This window comes from Primulina tabacum, chromosome 10 (assembly GCF_025594145.1).
Source record: "Primulina tabacum isolate GXHZ01 chromosome 10, ASM2559414v2, whole genome shotgun sequence".
Classification (NCBI taxonomy): Eukaryota; Viridiplantae; Streptophyta; class Magnoliopsida; order Lamiales; family Gesneriaceae; genus Primulina; species Primulina tabacum.
Window position 1 is genome coordinate 5,023,817 of NC_134559.1, and position 20,339 is coordinate 5,044,155.

Consider the following 20,339-nt stretch of genomic DNA (forward strand, 5'->3'; position numbering starts at 1 on the left):
CCTCGCAACAACCATGATTTTCTAAATTATTTTTAGCATTTTCAATAATTAATATATAAGTTATGATATTTTTATAAAAAAATTTGTATCCACACAATGATAAATAATATTATTTTCACACACACACACACACACACACACACACACATATATATATATATATATATATATATCAATTCAAAAACAAGGTTACAAATAAATCAATTGATGTATTTTAAAAAATTTACAAACATGCATATAAACTCAGATATATACACATATAAGGATTAAATGATTTAATTTTTAAATAAGTAGATTTATTTATTAATATAAATTTTGAAATACTATTTCAAACTGAATATGTTATATATGTCAATCAATTATTGGTTCAAAGAAATTAATAAAAAATAATATGTTATAATTAAGTACAAAATGTATAAAATTCTATATAAAAAAAATCCACAAAGTCTATAAAAATCTTACAAAAAAATCTACATGAATCCACATAAATCTGTTTATAAATCTGTGAGATTCTGTAAAAGTCAATAAAAATATATCAAATCTATAAAAGTCTATCATTTGAAAAAGTCATTATAAGTAATCAAAACTCTGAATTGAATACATCTCATTAAGTCATGCAAAAAATGAAATATAACAACATAATAATCACAAGAAAATAGAATTTGGAAAACTAAGAAACACAAATACAATACATATCTTAACAGGAATTCACAAAACCTTAAAAGATCCCGTCGACGATCTTCTATCTCTCATTAGGACTAAAGAATTATATTCATTATTATTACTTATTCGATAAAGGAAAAGAAAGAAGCCACAAAAGATGGCAATTGCATGGAATACTCGTGGTTTAAAAAATATATTCATAATTAATTGGATTGAATGTAATTTAATAATGTAATTTAATGATAATAAATAATGGTTCAGTCGATAATGACTATCCAACTTCTATCCATATACAAACTTTGTAGCTTATATCAATACGTCATCAACTATATGATAAAGAATCAATTAATTATTAACATATACAAAATAAAAATAAACAATTAATATTAATAATTATAATTAATATTAAAATAGGGAAAATCAAAGGACGGAAGATCAAGAGTCAATGGTAATTTCGAAAAATTAGAAATGTTAAGGGCATAAAAATAAAAACACAATTGAGATTCTTATTCATACTTTTATGAGTAGGTCTCTTGTGAGACGGTCTCACGAACTCTACCGATATTCACAATAAAAAGTACTACTCTTAGCATAAAAAGTAATATTTTTTCATGGATTACCCAAATAGGAGATTCGTCTCACAAAATACGACTCGTGAGACCGTCTTACACAAGTTTTTACATACTTTTATATAGACACGGATAAATACATTAAAATAGGGAAAAATCAAAGGACGAAAGATCAAGAGTCAATGATAATTTCGAGAAATATCAAGGGCATATAAAAATAAAAACACAATTGAGATTTTTATTATATTCTTATTTATATAGATTATAGAAATATAGATATATATTGTTGGGGAAAGTGAGTATAATATATATTCTAGGTTGTCACACCCTTTATTCTGGTGTATTTTGTTGTTAGATTTTTACAACGTAACATATAGAGCTGACTAATTATATTGATTTATAAATTAAATTATGTAATAATTTATTATTAGGATTCCTGCAAAATAGTCGTTTGTGAGTAAGTGCGTGAGCTAGCATAGGGGGAGGCATGCAAAAAGAGAGCCTTGTTTTGATTCTCCTAATTCTTATCTCCTTCCACTTTAAAAACCCCCCAAACTAACCATCTTTTATCTTCTCATCTTAAATCGAACCAAACTCATATCTTATACAAACAAGCTTTTAACTTGTTTTTGTATTAAAAAATTCAAGAAGAAAAAATAGAAGGAATGAGATTGTTAAGCTAACTTTGCAGCCAACCATTATTGCACCTAGCTCATAGAAAGCTTTGGGTTGTCTTGCATTATTCTTTTGTGATAACTTTTTACATATCTCAGGGCAAGAATGGAGGCTTTGTCTCTCAGTTCTTCCATCCCGGTTGTGTTAAACGGCGCTGTGAATGTCTCAGACTATAGTAAAAATAAAAATAACAAGAGTGTGGTGGTGTTCTGTCAAAGTGGCAATAATCATGCAAGGAAGTTCAGTGGGATTTCTTCTGTTTTTACGGAAACGTCGTCGTTGATTAGCTCGGATCATGGGGCGACCACTTTTATGGAAGCTAGTAGTCTGGTTTTAAGTCCGGAAGGGAAGGATGTGGAAATGCACGATGATGGTATTGGCATTGTCAAGTTTCTTCAAGGGAAGTCCTTTCTTATCACTGGTGCTACTGGATTTTTGGGAAAAAGTAATTCCTCTTTCTTCACTAAATTAATTTTCTTCATTAACGTTAAGCCGTATAGGGAGGAGAAATTTTCAATATGTGTGCACGAGCGATAATATTCTACCATGCAATTTTCTAGTTAACTGATAGATTTATAGTTTATGTTACGAAGATGATGTTGCTATATGTCACTTATATGTATGATGAATCAATATTTACATGTCTTTTCTACGTACAATTTTCAGTTATCATTGAGAAAATACTTAGGACAGCACCAGATGTCCATAGTATATTTGTCTTGATCAAGGCTAAGAACAAAGAAGCTGCTATTGGGAGGTTGAAAAATGAAGTATGCAAGTTCTTAAGCACCGATTTCTTTGTGTATATATTTCCTTGAAATAAATTTATGCAAAAGTTAATGGCCCTAAACGTTCGTAGATAATAAATACGGAGCTTTTCAAGCGCCTGAAACAAACTCATGGAAAATCATATCAAGCTTTCATGCTGAGCAAGTTGGTTCCTGTGGTTGGAAATATTTGTGAATCGAATCTTGGTATAGATGAGGAAGCGTCTGATTTGATCAGCAAACAGGTTAATGTGATAATAAATTCTGCAGCTAATACAACTTTTGATGAAAGGTATACACTTGAAGCATTTATTTGGTTTTTTGTGTTTTCATTTAATATCTACGACGAAATTATGTACCAAAAAGTATGCATGTCTTAGGTAAAAGGTTTGATGAATTTCAGGTATGATACAGCTCTCGACATAAACACCGGTGGACCTATGCGCCTTATGAGTTTTGCTAGAAAATGCCAGAAACTTAAGCTCTTCCTGCAAATATCCACAGGCAAGTTGCAAGTATTCATTGTATTAGCTGTCATGCAAACTTTTTAAATGACTCCGAATTTCCATTTTTCTTATTGATCAAAGCTCCCACTGTGATCGTGAAAGTTCTTTAAGTTGGATTTTTTTGTCTAAATTTAAACGTAGATATGCTCGAACGTTCCATGTTTGATATGGATAGATTTACATATGTGCATTCTTGAAGAAGATGGTTTATTTTCGTTTATTTATTATGGCAATATCAGCTTATGTGAATGGACAAAGGCAAGGCAGAATCATGGAAAAGCCTTTCAGCTTAGGTGAAAGTATAGCAGGTGATCACATACACCACAGATTGAATGTGGAAGATGAAATAAAGCTAGTCTTGGAATCAAAGCAAGCTCTTGGAGATGATGCAGCACTGCTTCAGAAAATGAAAGATCTAGGGATCCAAAGGTAATTTAACAAATTCGAGTTCTTTCTCTGATAAATATCTAGTTTTGTAGTTGCTCAAATATCGTAGAATTAGTTTTGTTGTATCGTTTTCAATGTTATGATCATCAGAGCAAACAAATTTGGATGGCAAGATACATATGTTTTTACGAAGGCGATGGGAGAGATGATGATAAATAACCTTAGAGGCAACATACCAGTTGTCGTAATTAGACCAAGTGTCATCGAGAGCACTTACAAAGAACCATTCCCCGGTTGGATGGAGGGGAACAGGTATGTATTTCAAGAAAGATCACAACTTTACTTGGATAAACAGATATGAACGTAGTTGATCTCTATTCACCAGGATGATGGATCCCATTATTCTTCAATATGGAAAGGGTCAGCTCACGGGTTTTCTGGTTGACCCAAATGGAGTTCTTGATGTGGTAAGTCTGATCACGATAAATTTTGTATATTTTCAGTATAATAATAATGGTAATATATTCAGAGTATTATATAATTAGAAGATAGAGATTAAAAGGTCTGATATGTCAGGGATTGTTTCAGGTTCCAGCAGATATGGTTGTGAACGCAACTTTGGCAGCCATGGTTAAGCATGGGGCATCTGGAAAAGCAGAAACTAGCACATATCAGATAGCTTCATCTGTTGTGAACCCCCTAGTTTTCAGGGACCTGGCTAAGCTAGTATTCGAGCACTTCAATTCTCTGCCATTCATCGACTCTACAGGGGTCCCAGTTCGTGTTCCACAGATGAAGCTATTCAGCTCCATGGATGACTTCTCCTCTCACCTTTGGAGGCATGCTATCAACCGAACTGGATTGGGGGCTTTGTCCAATCTTGATGGAAAGTTGTCACAGAAACTCCAACTCATTTGCAGAAAATCAGTGGAGCAAGCCAAAAATCTGGCTAATATTTACAAACCCTATGCATTCTATGGCGGCAGGTATACATTTTCAAGTTTTCCATGATCCCAACATGCTTTTCTGTATATAGTTTCCCTCAACATGAAATATATGACAGGTTTGATAACAGCAACACTAAAAGATTGCTGGGATCTATGTCTACCGAAGAACAACTGCAATTTGGATTTGACGTGGAGAATATAGATTGGAAAGATTACATCTCTAATGTTCATATTCCGGGGTTGAGAAGGCATGTGATGAAGGGTAGAGGTTTGAGCAGCTGAACATTTTCTTCTTCCAAATATATTACAAGTTCTTTTGTGTAATTTCCTGATACCAATAGAGACAAAAATAAGAGTTGCTAGTGTATGGTGGTTGTGATAATACATATAGATTATCAGCTATGTATGTGTGTCTTGTCTGTTTGAACACACTTATTGTTTAATGAATCACCAATCCAGCAGACAACTTAAACCACATCTGCAAGAACTCCCATGTTTTTAATTGATCGCTATCATTGATGCATACATAGCAACAGCTCCAGCTGTAGCAGCGTTTCTTGCAAATCTTGTACCATATACAATACCAAGGAATTTTCAAACCCAAGTGGCTCAAAAACATTCGTTTGATGAAAATTTTATCCTTCCAATTTCTAAACTGCTTGGTCATGGCATTAACGGTTAAAGAATTTAATCGTCCACGTACATATGTGCATATTACAAGTAATGCACCAAAAAAGAATAGCTCGCCATACAAAAGCATATGGTACATGGTATCACAAGCCGAGGAAAGAAAATAGAGAAGGAACAAGATCAACAACAGACCATGCAAGACCAGAATACTGAATGAACCTTATGCCAGTATCAACGTCAAATGAAGTCTGCTCGGAGAAAAAGAAGAGTTTCTGGACATACCCTGATTGCTTCACTTCACCCAACTTCTTATCAGGAGACATCCCACCTTTTAAAGCGGGTACATAGCTCGTTGATCTTATTTGAATTCCCAGAGCATTCGCAAGAATGGGAATAATCCATTTTGCAAGAGCCTTGCTGCAATACTTCACGACAAGAATGGTTGGAATGCCCAAAAGAATTCTACCAACAAATGTGGGAACTGGCAACTGAGGGGAAAATATTTGTGCCACATTTTCATGGTGAAACTGATGAAACGTTAGGTGGACCCCAATTACCTGAATAATATGACTGCCGTCAATAATTTCTCTGGTGTAACATACATGTGGGGATTATAAACCAAAATACGCTGAAAGTTCAGACGTATCTGAATAATGTGAAAGAGAACACAGCATAACACATCAGTCAAGTGGTTAGGCCGTGAAGACCTACATATATATATATGTAGCTAAAGTAGTATAAACAAGAATATAGGAGGTAAAAAATGATGACATTAATGCAATGGAATACAAAAGGCCGTCGAACATATTGACCTCTACAGCAGCAAACAAGCCGAGAAATTAAACGGGAAAAAAGTTTGTTCACTTACAATTCCCAAGGAAACACCATTGAAGGCGGTATGGAACTCAAAACTAGGGGTCGAACATTCAGGCGTTGGGTAGGCAAAGAGTAACAAGAAGCTAAGGGTGGCCCAAAATGATGCAACTGCAGACAAAAAAATATCCAATTTATAGATATCAACCAAAATATATTTAAAAAAAAGCACGCTAAGCATACACCCATCACCATTTTGAATCTAGGAACGATTATACTTATCATTTTTCCTGAAGGCCAAGATTCACATCAATTCCTACTATAACAACGAATATGGTGCTTAACATATTTTTCGATGACAGAAAACAAAAAAACGTCTACTTCACATACTATAACAACGAAAATGGTGCTAACATATTTTTCAATGATAGAAAACAAAAAAACGTCCACTCCAGGTTTTCTACCTTACTGACAAATGACTAGCTGTTAAATAAGACAGAAATGGAAATCACATTCTTGGTATATCGGTGTTCCCAGTTAATGATGTCAACCAAACTGGATCAAATAGATAGTAAGGCATTCAAAATTGAAAGAATACTTTTAGAATATCTACTAGATAAACAAATCTTGGTTAAATGGATTGTAAAAACAATCCAAGGTTGTAAATTAAGTATGATTCCCACTTGATAAACAAACCTGTGCACTTGAAGAATCCATCAAAAATAAATCTAAAGAAATATTAATGGTTGAGTTGCATAATTGAGATTTCTAAGAGGTAGTGGTTGAAATTGCATAAATTTGCTGAAGAGGAACCGATAAAGGTGCTACCATGCTAGTAACAAGGTATTCGGTAGAAACTGAGATTAAAGATATCCATGAGCTAATCTACTTAATCAAACGAAAGTTGGGGATCAAACGCGTAAAGCAACCCCAGATCAAGGTTTCTGTAACATATAACTTACAGCCAAGAAAAAAACTGTTTTCCCTTATAAAAAACTGTTTTCCCTTATCAAATTAGTCCAATTCTCAACTTTATCATACATTTATGTGTGAGTCAAATGCTAAGAGCTCCCCTGGTTAAAAATTGCTAAAGCAAAGTGGCCTCTGATTTGACACTTCAAGCACCTTATTTAGCATGCGCTTTAACTAAATCAATTGAAAAGGTGACGAAACAAGGAAGGTCTACAACACGATTAGGTAACTATATCCAAAATACATCATGCAAGGCTCACATGCAATTCCACGTTTTTGGACACTAAAACATGAAGGCAAAAGGCAATCAGCTCTTGGTCCTTGAACTGACAAAACGTTTATTCACAGACACGTGCATTCTCATATCCTCTGATATGATACTGTTTTGCATTTTCTTCATGTCATGTTCATGAGCTTCTTCTAGATAGTGTCACCAAGAACCGACCCTGGGCATGTCGTATCTTAATTGGAGTGAGAACCGCAACAGAACTGGGCCATTATCAACTGTTAAGGATCTACCTCACTTCTGCATCACTATAAATAAATAAATTGAAAAATTCTAATGGCCATGGATTCTGCAAAACCATGTCTGAATTCTGAACCGTGATTTTTTAAAAAATCATCACCTTTAGCTTCTCTAAACAATTGACAATGATTCCCAATTATGACATGACAGCAGTTAGGGTAAAAATGATGACTCGTCAATGGAGAGCATCCTTACCATTTGGACCCGAGACTATGAAATTATCCAAGTATTCAGACATAGTGAGCCAAATTGCCAGGATCCCCAATCCCATAGCTAGACCAACAATAACATCAATCAAGCTATGCATTCCCAGGTATATCCTTCCTGAAAATATAGCAACCTTAGATCAGGATATGTAGGACAAGAATAAGAAACCATTAAAATTCTGAAACATAATACTTACCCAAGCCAATGAGTCCCACAACCAGACAAACCATGCTGAATCCCATTACAGCAGTGTAGACATTATAACCAGAGTAGGACAGAATATAATGAAACAGATACCTGCGCTGCCCAACAGAGAAACTCGGGAAGATTAGATAAAGAATTGGGAAACTGAAGCATGCCAATAACACGGGACACAATATCAATTTTCTCTCATCAACAAATACTAACATAATATTCCATTGGCACGTGGCGCGCAAACATAACAAAGGCATACTGCCTCTTGAGTAGGCCAAAAATAACATGAGTCGTGATGCAAGAAAATTTTCATAGTTCATACCCTGACAAGCAAACGGTATTAAGAGTGTGCGAAGAAGGTAATCCATATTCCATTGCATTCTCTTCCTCGTCTTTGGTCGCTGTTAATCTCCTAACAAGTGAAGAACTAGGTCTAGGTGCCGATACTACATCCTGTTAGCCATGATCATAAAAATAAATCATTTAACACACTACAAAATAGATCACGGTGTTGTTATCTGCAGGCGCCTAATCCGATGAAAAGTACGGCAAGAAACTTACCTTTGTACAGTTTCCGATGTAATCACAGAAGGCCATCAAGAGAGTCATCTGCCTAGCCAATTTGCAATGCCCGGTCTAAAAGACAACAAAGAAAAACTTTATAAACAATTCTACGAGTGGAATGTTCAAAATTCAGCCAAATCCTGGCTCAATCACAAACAGAAAACGCACATGTAATAGAGGAGTAACAGCGAGCATACCCAGAAAAGGAAAGGAAGAAACGCAGTGTAAAAAGGCACGGAAACAACACAAGACATCCCAGAAAACAAGGCATCCAAATACGTATTCTGGCATTTCTGCAAAACCCAATGAAAGTCGTCCATGAAAAAAGCCAAAAAGAAAAAAAAAAATCTGCAACAAACACACCCCAACGAACCAACCTGGATCCTGAGAATAATGGGAGTGCCGGAAAGGACACAGTGCGAAACCCATGGCTGTGTTAAAGATCTAATCTTTCCAGTCAGATTTAAAATCGAAGAAACCACGATCCACAATGCTATCCCACAAAGAATAGTTACTTGCCACCCTGTGATGCTTTCCATTGGCTTCTACAGTAATCTCTCTCTCCCCTCCCCCTCTCCTTCCCCTTGATAATTCTTCTCTTCCCCTTGATAATTCTTTCTAGAAATTATTTTCCTCTGTCCTCGCAAAGAAATAAAGGCAAGTTTGAGAGAGAGTACTCACATAATAATAAAATAATAATTAATAATAAGAAAAAGAAGAGAAAGTTCCAAGAACCACAAAAATACTGTAGCCTGCTGAATTGCCAGCAGATTCAGGCCCGATTTTAGTTTTGATTAAACTCCCTCCAGTCAAGTCAAGAGGTTGGCGTTGAAAAGTCAGAGGGAAGAACAGTACCACCCAAAAATATCATTTTTACCGCCCATTTAATGAAATTGGATGTCATAAATATATTTGATTATTAAAATATTTGAGTTAGATATAAAATAAAAATAATAAATAATATTTTTAAAAAAATATAAAGATTGCATTTTTTATTTTTAAATATATAGTTCAGTTTTCATATTTAATATTTTTTCTCTATTTTTTAATATATTTATCATATCATTAAAATACATTAATTGTTTCTAACTATTTTTATCATGATAAAAATGATCTTTTTAAAAACTAATAAAAACTCTCATTAAATAAAGGAAAATTAGAAAATTTATTTATAAAATTTATAATCATTTTCTTAATATGTATGAAAAATATATAATATTTTATACACATGAGACGGATAGAGTAATAAGTTTAATTAGATCGATTGAATTTGAGATAAAATAATAAATTACCATTTTATCATTTGCCACCAATTGTTAGAATCAAGCGCTTGCCACTAGGTCAAAAGTTATAGCTAGTGGTAATGGTGTAACTCAAATCTTTTAAACCGCACAGCAGCCCAAACACCACGGTTCGATCACTCTACCAAGTAGGAACAATTATTACACAAAACAATATATTTATATTTTCAATTATATATACTATATTATTAATTATGAGGACGTGATAATAACTACCTAGAGATGACACAAACTTTTTTTCTCAATTTTACCATAATATCATACTAATATTACACTTTTGTTTTTTGTTTTAAATTTCAACATACATTTTTATTTTTATTTTTTATTTTTTCAACCATTCAAATATCAATTTAGTCCCTCCATAATTTGTCAAATTTCACTTTAGTTCATTGATAATGATAAAAAAGTTTGTACACACATGCATCGCGTGTGCAAAGTAACTAGTTGCAAATAATGTTTTATCAATAATAGATTTCTTCTTCCTGATATATCGATTATAACTAAACATTTGCATGGAACGAATTAAACGAGCTATTAGGCTCTGTTTTACTTAGATTGACGATACTATTTGGTTCGAACGATGAGATTCAACACTAATATAATATCTTTGTAAGTTTTTCAATAATTAAAATAAAAAATAATAATATTTAAATTTATTCTTTTGTCTGGTGTCATCTCATCCTACAAATGTGTTGGAACGGAATAATAATTACAATTTTTTTTAAGTTACATATAGATAATTTTTAAAAATCTGAATAAATTTTCAATTACCAAACTCAAATCAAGCCGACAACGACTTTTCTCTCCGTTCTTTTTCTCAGTTGATTATGTTTATGAGTAAAAAATAATATAATCCATATTTTATTTAAGAATTTCATTCACTATATTAATTAGCCAAACTATAATAGTTAAATTCATAAATAAATCCATTTTCAATACAATCACGCCAAATCAAATATTTTATTATTTATTACCAATTAATCCAACCTAAAAATGTGTGATTCTCAATGAATATTCAAAATAACATTTAATTTATTCAATAGTATCGATATAATTTATTTATTTGTGATTCTATCATTCAAAACCAACGAAAATATTTTGTTCATCCCATGCATGTATTTTTTTTTAAAAAAAAGAAGATACAATACATTAGACAATAAATATTGTCCTTGTAAATGTGGACTTTATGGTAAAATCTTCCTGAGTAGCCAAAATTGAATTTAGAAAATCAAAATAATTATAGTATTAGTTATTATCATAGAAGATTCTATGGAAAAACTAGTGAGTTTTATTTTATTTTATTTTATTAAAAAAGTCAATAATTAGTAAACCTTCAGGAAGATGGGAAGTGAAAACGAAAGCAAATGGTATTATGAGTGAATGGACGTTATTTCCTTTTGGAAACGAGTTAATAAATTTATTGAATAAATTGCCTTCAAGTTGGTGTCGGCCACCTATTATTACATCCATCCAATTCACGGGTCGTATTTTATGATACAGATATCTTATTTGGATCATCCATGAAAAAATATTAATTTTTATGCTAAGAGTATTAATTTTTAATGTGAATATCGGTAGGGTTGACCTGTCTTACAGATAAAGATTCGTGAAACTGTCTCACAAGAAATCAATTTTGATATGTTGTATACTCATTATATATATTTATATTAGCACAGATGATGTGATATTTACTTATTTGATGTATAATTTTTCTATTTTTATCACATTTAACAGATATGTGCATATCATCAATATTCACATCCATCTTGGTAAGAACTTTCTTTTTGATTTTATAAATTATATTTTTTTTAATTAATTGTAGATATTCTATTTCTTTAATAGTCTTGAGTTGTAATTCATTGACTTGAATGATAACAAAAAGAGTCTTGCTGTCACGAGATCCAACTGTCTTCTCATATTTTTTTATGTATCATATTAGGGTTCAAGTATTCTCTAATCGCACTGCCTTCTAGAACTGGACTATTCAATATTGGATCATATAAGTGCTCAACTAGACGATATGTCCAACCAGAATAATTCAAATTGTATATCTTAATATCAAACCAGAATTTATTCAGACCAACTGGGCTCTGTAGATCTCAGTGAATTTGTTATTCAAGATAAACTTCACAAAGTTCGGAGTCATAATACCTACCAGTTCGGTTATATCAGAAGATAATTTTTATCAGTCATACACAAGAGATAAGGCTATCAAAAGACTACAATTGTTGTTGTCTTCTCTCTCGCGACATTATTTAATCGCTCATGTCGAGAGTTGTTGAATAGATTGAATCTAAAGATTTATTTATGATTACAATTGTTGTATTATTGTTTAAGTGCTACCGAGAATTTCAATTTATGCAATAGATAAGTGTTTAAGTTCACGTACAAAAGACGAAGAAGACCCCGCGATGAAATGGGATTTCTGCCCCATTTCAATTCTCGCCTATTCAAGGGGTGAGAAAATCGTGCGAGGAAACAATCCACGCGTGATGGTGCAGGTGGCTCTGTGCGGATTCCTTCCACGCAGTGAAGTGGCTTTGCACACATTTTTCATTCTTTTTAGGTATTTAAATAATACAAAGAATTAATAAAAAGTAAAATTAATAATAAAAATTACATAATCAGTAAAAAAAAACCTAAACAAAAAATAAAGAACTCTTATAATGTGATACCCTAGGGATGGGCTCATTACTCCTGGCCCATCCCTAGCCCAAATGGAAGACAGGCCCATCAAGGGCCATGTATTCTCTTATAAATACCAGGTTTGAGTGTTAATTCATTCAATTCATTATATCGTTTTCAGTAGCACCCTTAGCTGTTCCCCCCATATATCCTCAGTCTTTGACTTGAGCGTCGGAGGGGCTACGCCAGGACACCCTCCTGGCCCCCTCCTAACGATCTTATTTGTGATTTCAGGCTCAGGATAATTTCAGAACCCGCGTCTGGACTAGTGACACTTGCTGGAATCGGACCCTAAATTTCCCGTGAGTATCACTTGGCGCCGTCTGTGGGAACACTTGAGTTGAGACGTAGAGATGGTAGGCAAGAAAAGAAGTAGAAGAGTTACCTCGGCATCATCGCGTCCTCAGAGGGGACCCGAACAATCTCATGTTGAGACAAGACAAGAACAACCGCGTCTTGAGACGAGACAAGAACAATCTCGTCAAGAGACAAGAACCGAGCAGTCCCTTCACGAGACAAGGGTCGAGCAACCCCGTCCCAATGAGAATGTGGGGAACTTGACCCTGGAACAGTTGAGCCAATTTATCACCCGGACAGTGGATGAGGCCATGAAGAGGAATCAAGAGTCTATGTTTGCAGAAGAGCAGGCCGCTCGCCAGGAGCGAGAGGAGAATGTGAAGGGCAGTCAGAGTAGGGTGGAGGAGACGCGACCCCTACCAAGTGAGGAGAATCCGGAGATGGAGGAGATGTGGAGGGAGATACAGATGTTGAGGCAGCAGTTGGGAAGCAGAGCACCGGCACCCAAGAGAGGAAGTCCCTTTTCACTAGCCATTTTAGAAGAAGGACTTCCTCCAAATTTTCGACAGTCGAATGTGAGAGAGTACGATGGACATACTGACCCCGAAGAACACTTGGAGAGATTTGAGAATGCGGCCCTATTACATCAATATTCAGATAGGGTCAGGTGCAGGGTGTTTCTGGGCACGTTGGTGAGGTCAGCCCAGCAATGGTTTAATACCCTGCAACCCAACTCCATACAGTCCTTTGAGGATTTCGCTACAGCTTTCTCGCACCGATTTGCCAACAGCAAGAGGCACCAGAAGAATTGTTTGAGCCTGTTTGTGATGAAACAACAAGAGGCTGAAACTTTGCGAGAATTTGTCCAGCGTTTCAACAACGCAGCGCTGGAGATACCAGCCGCCACTCCTGACATCATGATAAGTGTCTTTACCCAGGGACTTAGAGGAGGAGAGTTCTTTAAATCATTAGTAAAGAAACCTCCATCAAGTTATGATGAGCTGTTATCTCGGGCGGAAAAATATGTAAATCTCGAAGATGCCCAGCGGCATAAGAGGATGGAGCAGCGACCTGGGGGAAGTAGAGTTGAGGGAGCGGAAAGAGGAAGTAGGAAGAGAGGCGCGGGCGAGAGAGAGGATAATAAGGCTAGGGACAAAAGACAATTCTCATCACATGTTCCTCTGAATAGGAGTCGTGACGAGGTGATGGAGGTGAGGGAGCCCGAGGAGAGGTGGGAGAAGTCGCGAAGGGCTAAGAGCAGTGCTAGGTTGCCTTCGCGGGACAGACGAGAAGGATTTGCATCCGGGAGTCGACCGAGGTCTCGCCCGTCCCCTAAGCGTGGTCAAGGCCCTCCATGGTTAAATCAGAGGGTCGGGGAGCAGAGAGATGAAGGTCGAGGTCAAGGTGTTCCTCAGGAACTCGTCGTACCGAGGAGAGGAATGAATGAGGATAACAACCCTACTAGAGGAATGATTCATATGATCTCGGGGGGTGTTACTGATGGAGACTCTGGGCGAGCTCGGAAGGCACATGGGAGAAGGTTGGAGAACTTTTAGATATCTAAGGTTGCAGACTTACCACAAGACCCCGTCTTCAGTTTTGGGGTGGAAGACCTTCGAGGCGTTTATGATGTGGCGAGGATATTTATTGATAATAGAAGCTCCGTGAACGTCTTGTTCAAGAGCACGTTGGATCAAATGAAGATGGAAGGATTTGAGTTTGAGCCGGTATACAACCCGCTCTATGGATTGGCAGGACATCCCATCCCGCCGCTCGGTCAGATTGTCCTTCCTCTATCTTTGGGACATGTGCCTCAGCGGGTAACAAAAATGACAACATTTACTGTGGTGGACACCCCATCTGCTTACAATGGAATTATGGGGCGACCAGCCCTAAAGGATATCAGAGCTATAGCGTCCACGTATCATCAGAAGTTGAAGTTTCCCGTAGGGAAGGAGGTTGGAGTTTTATGCGGGGATCAGAGGGTCGCGCGTCGATGTTATGAAGGGGCAGTGAGGGAGGAAGGAAAAAGAGCGCGTTTGGAGGTTAACATGATTAGGAAATGAAGAACTGTGTAACTTTGTCCTATAGAGGTACAAGAGGAGCAGAGATAAAAGTTGGAGAATGCGTCGGGCAAGGGTCTAAAGAGGCTGAGGAACGCTTGTCACCTTAGAGAATATTAATCTTGACTTGAATTTTGCTGTATTTTGTTTCTGAATTTATCTTATGTTATCAGTTGAAAGTTAATAAAGCCAAGTTCTTATATTAAGTTCGTGGATGTTGTTGTATTGTGAGGATGAAATGAATTAATTTTTCCTGCTAAGGCATCGCCTAGCAGAGGAGCAGAGTGGGGGAGAAGAATTTTATTTTCCTGCTAAGGCATCGCCTAGCAGAGGAGCAGAGTCGGGGATGAGAAAAATTTTATTTTCCTGTTAAGGCATCGCCTAGCAGAGGAGTTAGGGGGTGAGGGTGGAGAATCTTTATTTTCCTGCTAAGGTATCACCTAGCAGAGGAGTTAGAGGATGGAGGGGTTGAATTTTATTTTCTGGCTAAGGTATCACCTAGCGGAGGAGTAAGGGGGTGGAGGTGTTGAATTTTATTTTCCTGCTAAGGTATCACCTAGCAGAGGAGTTAGAGGGTGGGGGCGTTGAATTTTATTTTCCTGCTAAGGCGTCGCCTAGCAAAGGAGTTAGAGGGTGGGCGTGTTGAATTTTATTTTCCTGCTATGGCGTCACCTAGCAGAGGAGTTAGGGGTGAGGGTGGAGAATCTTTATTTTCCTGCTAAGGTGTCGCCTAGCAGAGGAGTTAGGGGATGAGCGGAGTTGGGGATGAGGAGAATTTTTATTTTCCTGCTAAGGTGTCGCCTAGCAGAGGAGTTAGGGGGTGGGGGTGGAGAAGTTTTATTTTTCCTGCTAAGGTATCGCCTAGCAGAGGAGTTAGAGGGTGGAGGTGTTGAAGTTTTATTTTCATGCTAAGGTATCACCTAGCAGAGGAGTTAGAGGGTGGGGGTGTTGAAGTTTTATTTTCCTGCTGAGGTAGCACCTAGTAGAGGAGTTAGAGGGTGGGGGTGTTGAAGTTTTATTATCCTACTTGGGCTGAGCCTAGTAGAAGAGTCAAAGGGTGAGGAGGTTGAAGTTTGATTTTCCCTGCTAAGTCCCGGCTTAGAAGGGGAGTTACGAGATGATAAGGTGGGAGTTTTATTTTCCTGCTAAGGCATCACCAAGCAGATGAGTTAGAAGGTGAAGAGGTTGAAACCTTATTTTTCCTGCTAAGGACTATTTTAACAGAGGAGTCAAGGGCGCGGGGAAGTGAAAATTATTTCCCTTCAAAAGCTTAGTAGAGGACCGTGAAGATGGGGGCGACGAGGGCATATTGTGTTAGAAAATTTTATTTCGTTTGTCGTTGACGAACAATGTTTGCCACTGCGAAAATTACGGGGATCGACCCGGGCGAGCGTGCAGAGGGAGTGGGGCGAGCAGGCGTGAGGGCGAGCTGGTGTACTTGCGGGCGAGCAGGCGTGAGGGCGAGGGCTTGCGGGCAAGCGCTCGTGGGCGAGCATGCAGCAAGGCGAGATGCGAGCTCGGGTTGCTCGGGCGAGCACGGCGAGAGGCGAGCAGGGCGAGCGCCCGGGCGAGTGAGCGATGATGGGCGCTCGGGTGAGCGTGGCGAGGGGAGCGCTCAGGTGCTCAGGCGAGCATGGTGGAGGGCGAGCTTGGGATGCTCGGGCGAGCATGGCGAGAGGCGAGCAGGGGGCTCGGGCGAGCGTTCGCTGTCGAGGCGCGTGCAGGCGAGGCATGACTTGGTGAGGGCAGGGCAGCTCGGCGAGGGCGTGGGGCGAGGCGAGCAGCCGAGCGGAGGAAGAGCATGGGCGAGCGTGGCGAGGGGCGAGCAGACCGGGGTGGTGGCTCGGCCGAGGTGGGGTGGTGGTTTGGCGAGGCTCAGGCGGCGGCTCGAGCGATGCGGTGGCCAAGGTGTGCACGACGGTGGTGGTGAGGTGATGATGAAGCGACGTTAGGGTTAACATATAGATGAGACTTAGACGGGAGAGAGCTGGTGAATTGCAGTGGAAATTCTGTGTGGGAGAAGTGAGAATGAAGTAAGGAGGTGATCGTTGCAGGGAGGAAGCCCAGACCAAATCTTTCCTCGCAGAGCAGAATTGCGACTTGATTTGTTTCCAAAGTTTTGGAGACTGACGAGCGGCAGGAAGAAAGTGCACAACTCACGCCCCGTAAACCGAGGACAATACAATTAATCGCCTAGCAGAGGAGTTAGGGGGTGAGGGTGGAGAATCTTTATTTTCCTGCTAAGGTATCACCTAGCAGAGGAGTTAGAGGATGGAGGGGTTGAATTTTATTTTCTGGCTAAGGTATCACCTAGCGGAGGAGTAAGGGGGTGGAGGTGTTGAATTTTATTTTCCTGCTAAGGTATCACCTAGCAGAGGAGTTAGAGGGTGGGGGCGTTGAATTTTATTTTCCTGCTAAGGCATCGCCTAGCAGAGGAGTTAGAGAGTGGACGTGTTGAATTTTATTTTCCTGCTATGGCGTCACCTAGCAGAGGAGTTAGGGGTGAGGGTGGAGAATCTTTATTTTCCTGCTAAGGTGTCGCCTAGCAGAGGAGTTAGGGGGTGAGCGGAGTTGGGGATGAGGAGAATTTTTATTTTCCTGCTAAGGTGTCGCCTAGCAGAGGAGTTAGGGGGTGAGGGTGGAGAATCTTTATTTTTCTGCTAAGGCATCGCCTAGCAAAGGAGCAGAGTTGAGGATGATGAGAATTTTTATTTTCCTGCTAAGGTGTCACCTAGCAGAGGAGTTAAGGGGTGAGCGGAGTTGGGGATGAGGAGAATTTTTATTTTCCTGCTAAGGCGTCGCCTGGCAGAGGAGTTAGAGGGTGAGGGTGGAGAATCTTTATTTTCCTGCTAAGGCATCGCCTAGCAGAGGAGCAGAGTTGGGGATGAGAAAAATTTTATTTTCCTGTTAAGGCATCGCCTAGCAAAGGAGTTAGGGGGTGAGGGTGGAGAATCTTTATTTTCTTGCTAAGGTATCACCTAGCAGAAGAGTTAGAGGGTGGGGGTGTTGAAGTTTTATTTTTCCTGCTAAGGTATCACCTAGCAGAGGAGTTAGAGGGTGGAGGTGTTGAAGTTTTATTTTCCTGCTAAGGTATCACCTAGCAGAGGAGTTAGAGGGTGGGGGTGTTGAAGTTTTATTTTCCTGCTGAGGTAGCACCTAGCAGAGGAGTTAGAGGGTGGGGGTGTTGAAGTTTTATTATCCTACTTGGGCTGAGCCTAGTAGAGGAGTCAGAGGGTGAGGAGGTTGAAGTTTGATTTTTCCTGCTAAGTCCCGGCTTAGAAGGGGAGTTACGAGATGATAAGGTGGGAGTTTTATTTTCCTACTAAGGCATCACCAAGCAGATGAGTTAGAAGGTGAAGAGGTTGAAACCTTATTTTTCCTGCTAAGGACTATTTTAACAGAGGAGTCAAGGGCGCGGGGAAGTGGAAATTATTTCCCTTCAAAAGCTTAGTAGAGGACCGTGAAGATGGGGGCGACGAGGGCATATTGTGTTAGAAAATTTTATTTCGTTTGTCGTTGACGAACAATGTTTGCCACTGCGAAAATTACGGGGATCGACCCGGGCGAGCGTGCAGAGGGAGTGGGGCGAGCAGGCGTGAGGGCGAGCTGGTGTACTTGCGGGCGAGCAGGCGTGAGGGCGAGGGCTTGCGGGCAAGCGCTCGTGGGCGAGCGTGCGTACGGGCGAGCATGCAGCAAGGCGAGATGCGAGCTCGGGTTGCTCGGGCGAGCACGACGAGAGGCGAGCAGGGTGAGCGCCCGGGCGAGTGAGCGATGATGGGCGCTCGGGTGAGCGTGGCGAGGGGAGCGCTCGGGTGCTCAGGCGAGCATGGTGGAGGGCGAGCTTGGGATGCTCGGGCGAGCATGGCGAGAGGCGAGCAGGGGGCTCGGGCGAGCGTTCGCTGTCGAGGCGCGTGCAGGCGAGGCATGACTTGGTGAGGGCAGGGCAGCTCGGCGAGGGCGTGGGGCGAGGCGAGCAGCCGAGCGGAGGAAGAGCATGGGCGAGCGTGGCGAGGGGCGAGCAGGCCGGGGTGGTGGCTCGGGCGAGGTGGGGTGGTGGTTTGGCGAGGCTCAGGCGGCGGCTCGAGCGAGGCGGTGGCCAAGGTGTGCACGACGGTGGTGGTGAGGTGATGATGAAGCGACGTTAGGGTTAACATACAGATGAGACTTAGACGGGAGAGAGCTGGTGAATTGCAGTGGAAATTTTGTGTGGGAGAAGTGAGAATGAAGTAAGGAGGTGATCGTTGCAGGGAGGAAGCCCAGACCAAATCTTTCCCCGCAGAGCAGAATTGCGACTTGATTTGTTTCCAAAGTTTTGGAGACTGACGAGCGGCAGGAAGAAAGTGCACAACTCACGCCCCGTAAACCGAGGACAATACAATTAATCGAACTTCGAACCTGCGATTCAGTTCGACTCGGGAGGGGGAGACTGGTGATACCCCAGGGATGGGCTCATTACTCCTGGCTCATCCCTAGCCCAAATGGAAGACAGGCCCATCAAGGGCCCATGTATTCTCTTATAAATACCAGGTTTGAGTGTTAATTCATTCAATTCATTATATCGTTTTCAGCAGCACCCTTAGCTGCTCCCCCCATATATCCTCAGTCTTTGACTTGAGCGTCGGAGGGGCTACGCCAGGACACCCTCCTGGCCCCCTCCTAACGATCTTATTTGTGATTTCAGGCTCAGGATAATTTCAGAACCCGCGTCTGGACTAGTGACACTTGCTGGAATCGGACCCTAAATTTTCCGTGAGTATCATAATGAATTTATTCCTAAGCGAAAAAAAAAAGAAATACATAAAATGATTAAACATTCCAACTTTCATAAAAATTTATTATGTTGCTTTCTTGACCACATTTACATTTATCCAATTTACATCGTTAAAAACTTAGTCTTTTGATTATATTTTTATCCAGATCCAAGCAGGCTTTTCGGCAATTTGAAAATAATTTTTATGTGATCTAATTGTATCCGTCCGTTCAAAAAAATGACTATTAAATTTAAAAGTATTGAGTTTAATTTTAGAATCATTTCAAACTCATATATTCCAAAAAATAGTTTTAAAAGTTTATTCATCCACATTTAATCTCCACCCGCTCCAGACATGTTGTGTATTAAATCATTTTATTATTATTTAATCTTATATAATTAAATATGTATATTTTATATTGATTGTTTAATGATGATAAGATGATGCGAAATAAACGTGCAATCCCGCCGACGGAGCTACAGTCTCTTGTACTCGGGCTTTAGCCTGGGTGGTTCATTTTTTTAAAAAAAAAAATTTATGTAATTTTTTGTATATTTTTGGATAAATTTGATATTAGTCGGTAGATCAATTTAAAATATTAAAGAAATTTATAGTTTAAAATTCTAGCTTGATCGCACCAGATTCTTGGCTCCGTCACTTGACCAGAGCGTCAATCCGCCACTTGACCACAGCGTCAATATCGTTCAAATACTATCAACGTTTAGCAAATGGGGTGGCTGATGTGATAGCTGCCCATGCTTTTTCTTCTAACCACACCCTGGAATATTTTGAATCCATTCCTCCATATATTAGTGTATGAG

General features: G+C 39.2%; 2 protein-coding genes across 2 annotated transcripts; one reads left to right on the plus strand and one right to left on the minus strand.

Moving 5' to 3' along the window:
* Positions 1-1,826: 1,826 nt before the first annotated feature.
* LOC142505236 (fatty acyl-CoA reductase 2, chloroplastic) lies at positions 1,827-5,487 on the plus strand. Its single transcript, XM_075618126.1, has 9 exons — positions 1,827-2,352; positions 2,574-2,677; positions 2,767-2,966; positions 3,078-3,178; positions 3,420-3,609; positions 3,718-3,879; positions 3,953-4,034; positions 4,156-4,553; positions 4,631-5,487. The coding sequence occupies exons 1-9, from the start codon at positions 2,013-2,015 to the stop codon at positions 4,794-4,796; spliced, it is 1,743 nt and encodes a 580-aa protein (XP_075474241.1). The 5' UTR covers positions 1,827-2,012; the 3' UTR covers positions 4,797-5,487.
* LOC142505237 (lipid phosphate phosphatase delta-like) lies at positions 5,148-9,038 on the minus strand. The gene is made up of 8 exons (XM_075618127.1): positions 8,799-9,038; positions 8,619-8,714; positions 8,419-8,493; positions 8,180-8,310; positions 7,859-7,959; positions 7,651-7,779; positions 6,013-6,128; positions 5,148-5,701 (listed from the first exon to the last, which is right to left on the minus strand). The coding sequence occupies exons 1-8, from the start codon at positions 8,958-8,960 to the stop codon at positions 5,288-5,290; spliced, it is 1,224 nt and encodes a 407-aa protein (XP_075474242.1). The 5' UTR covers positions 8,961-9,038; the 3' UTR covers positions 5,148-5,287.
* Positions 9,039-20,339: the final 11,301 nt, after the last annotated feature.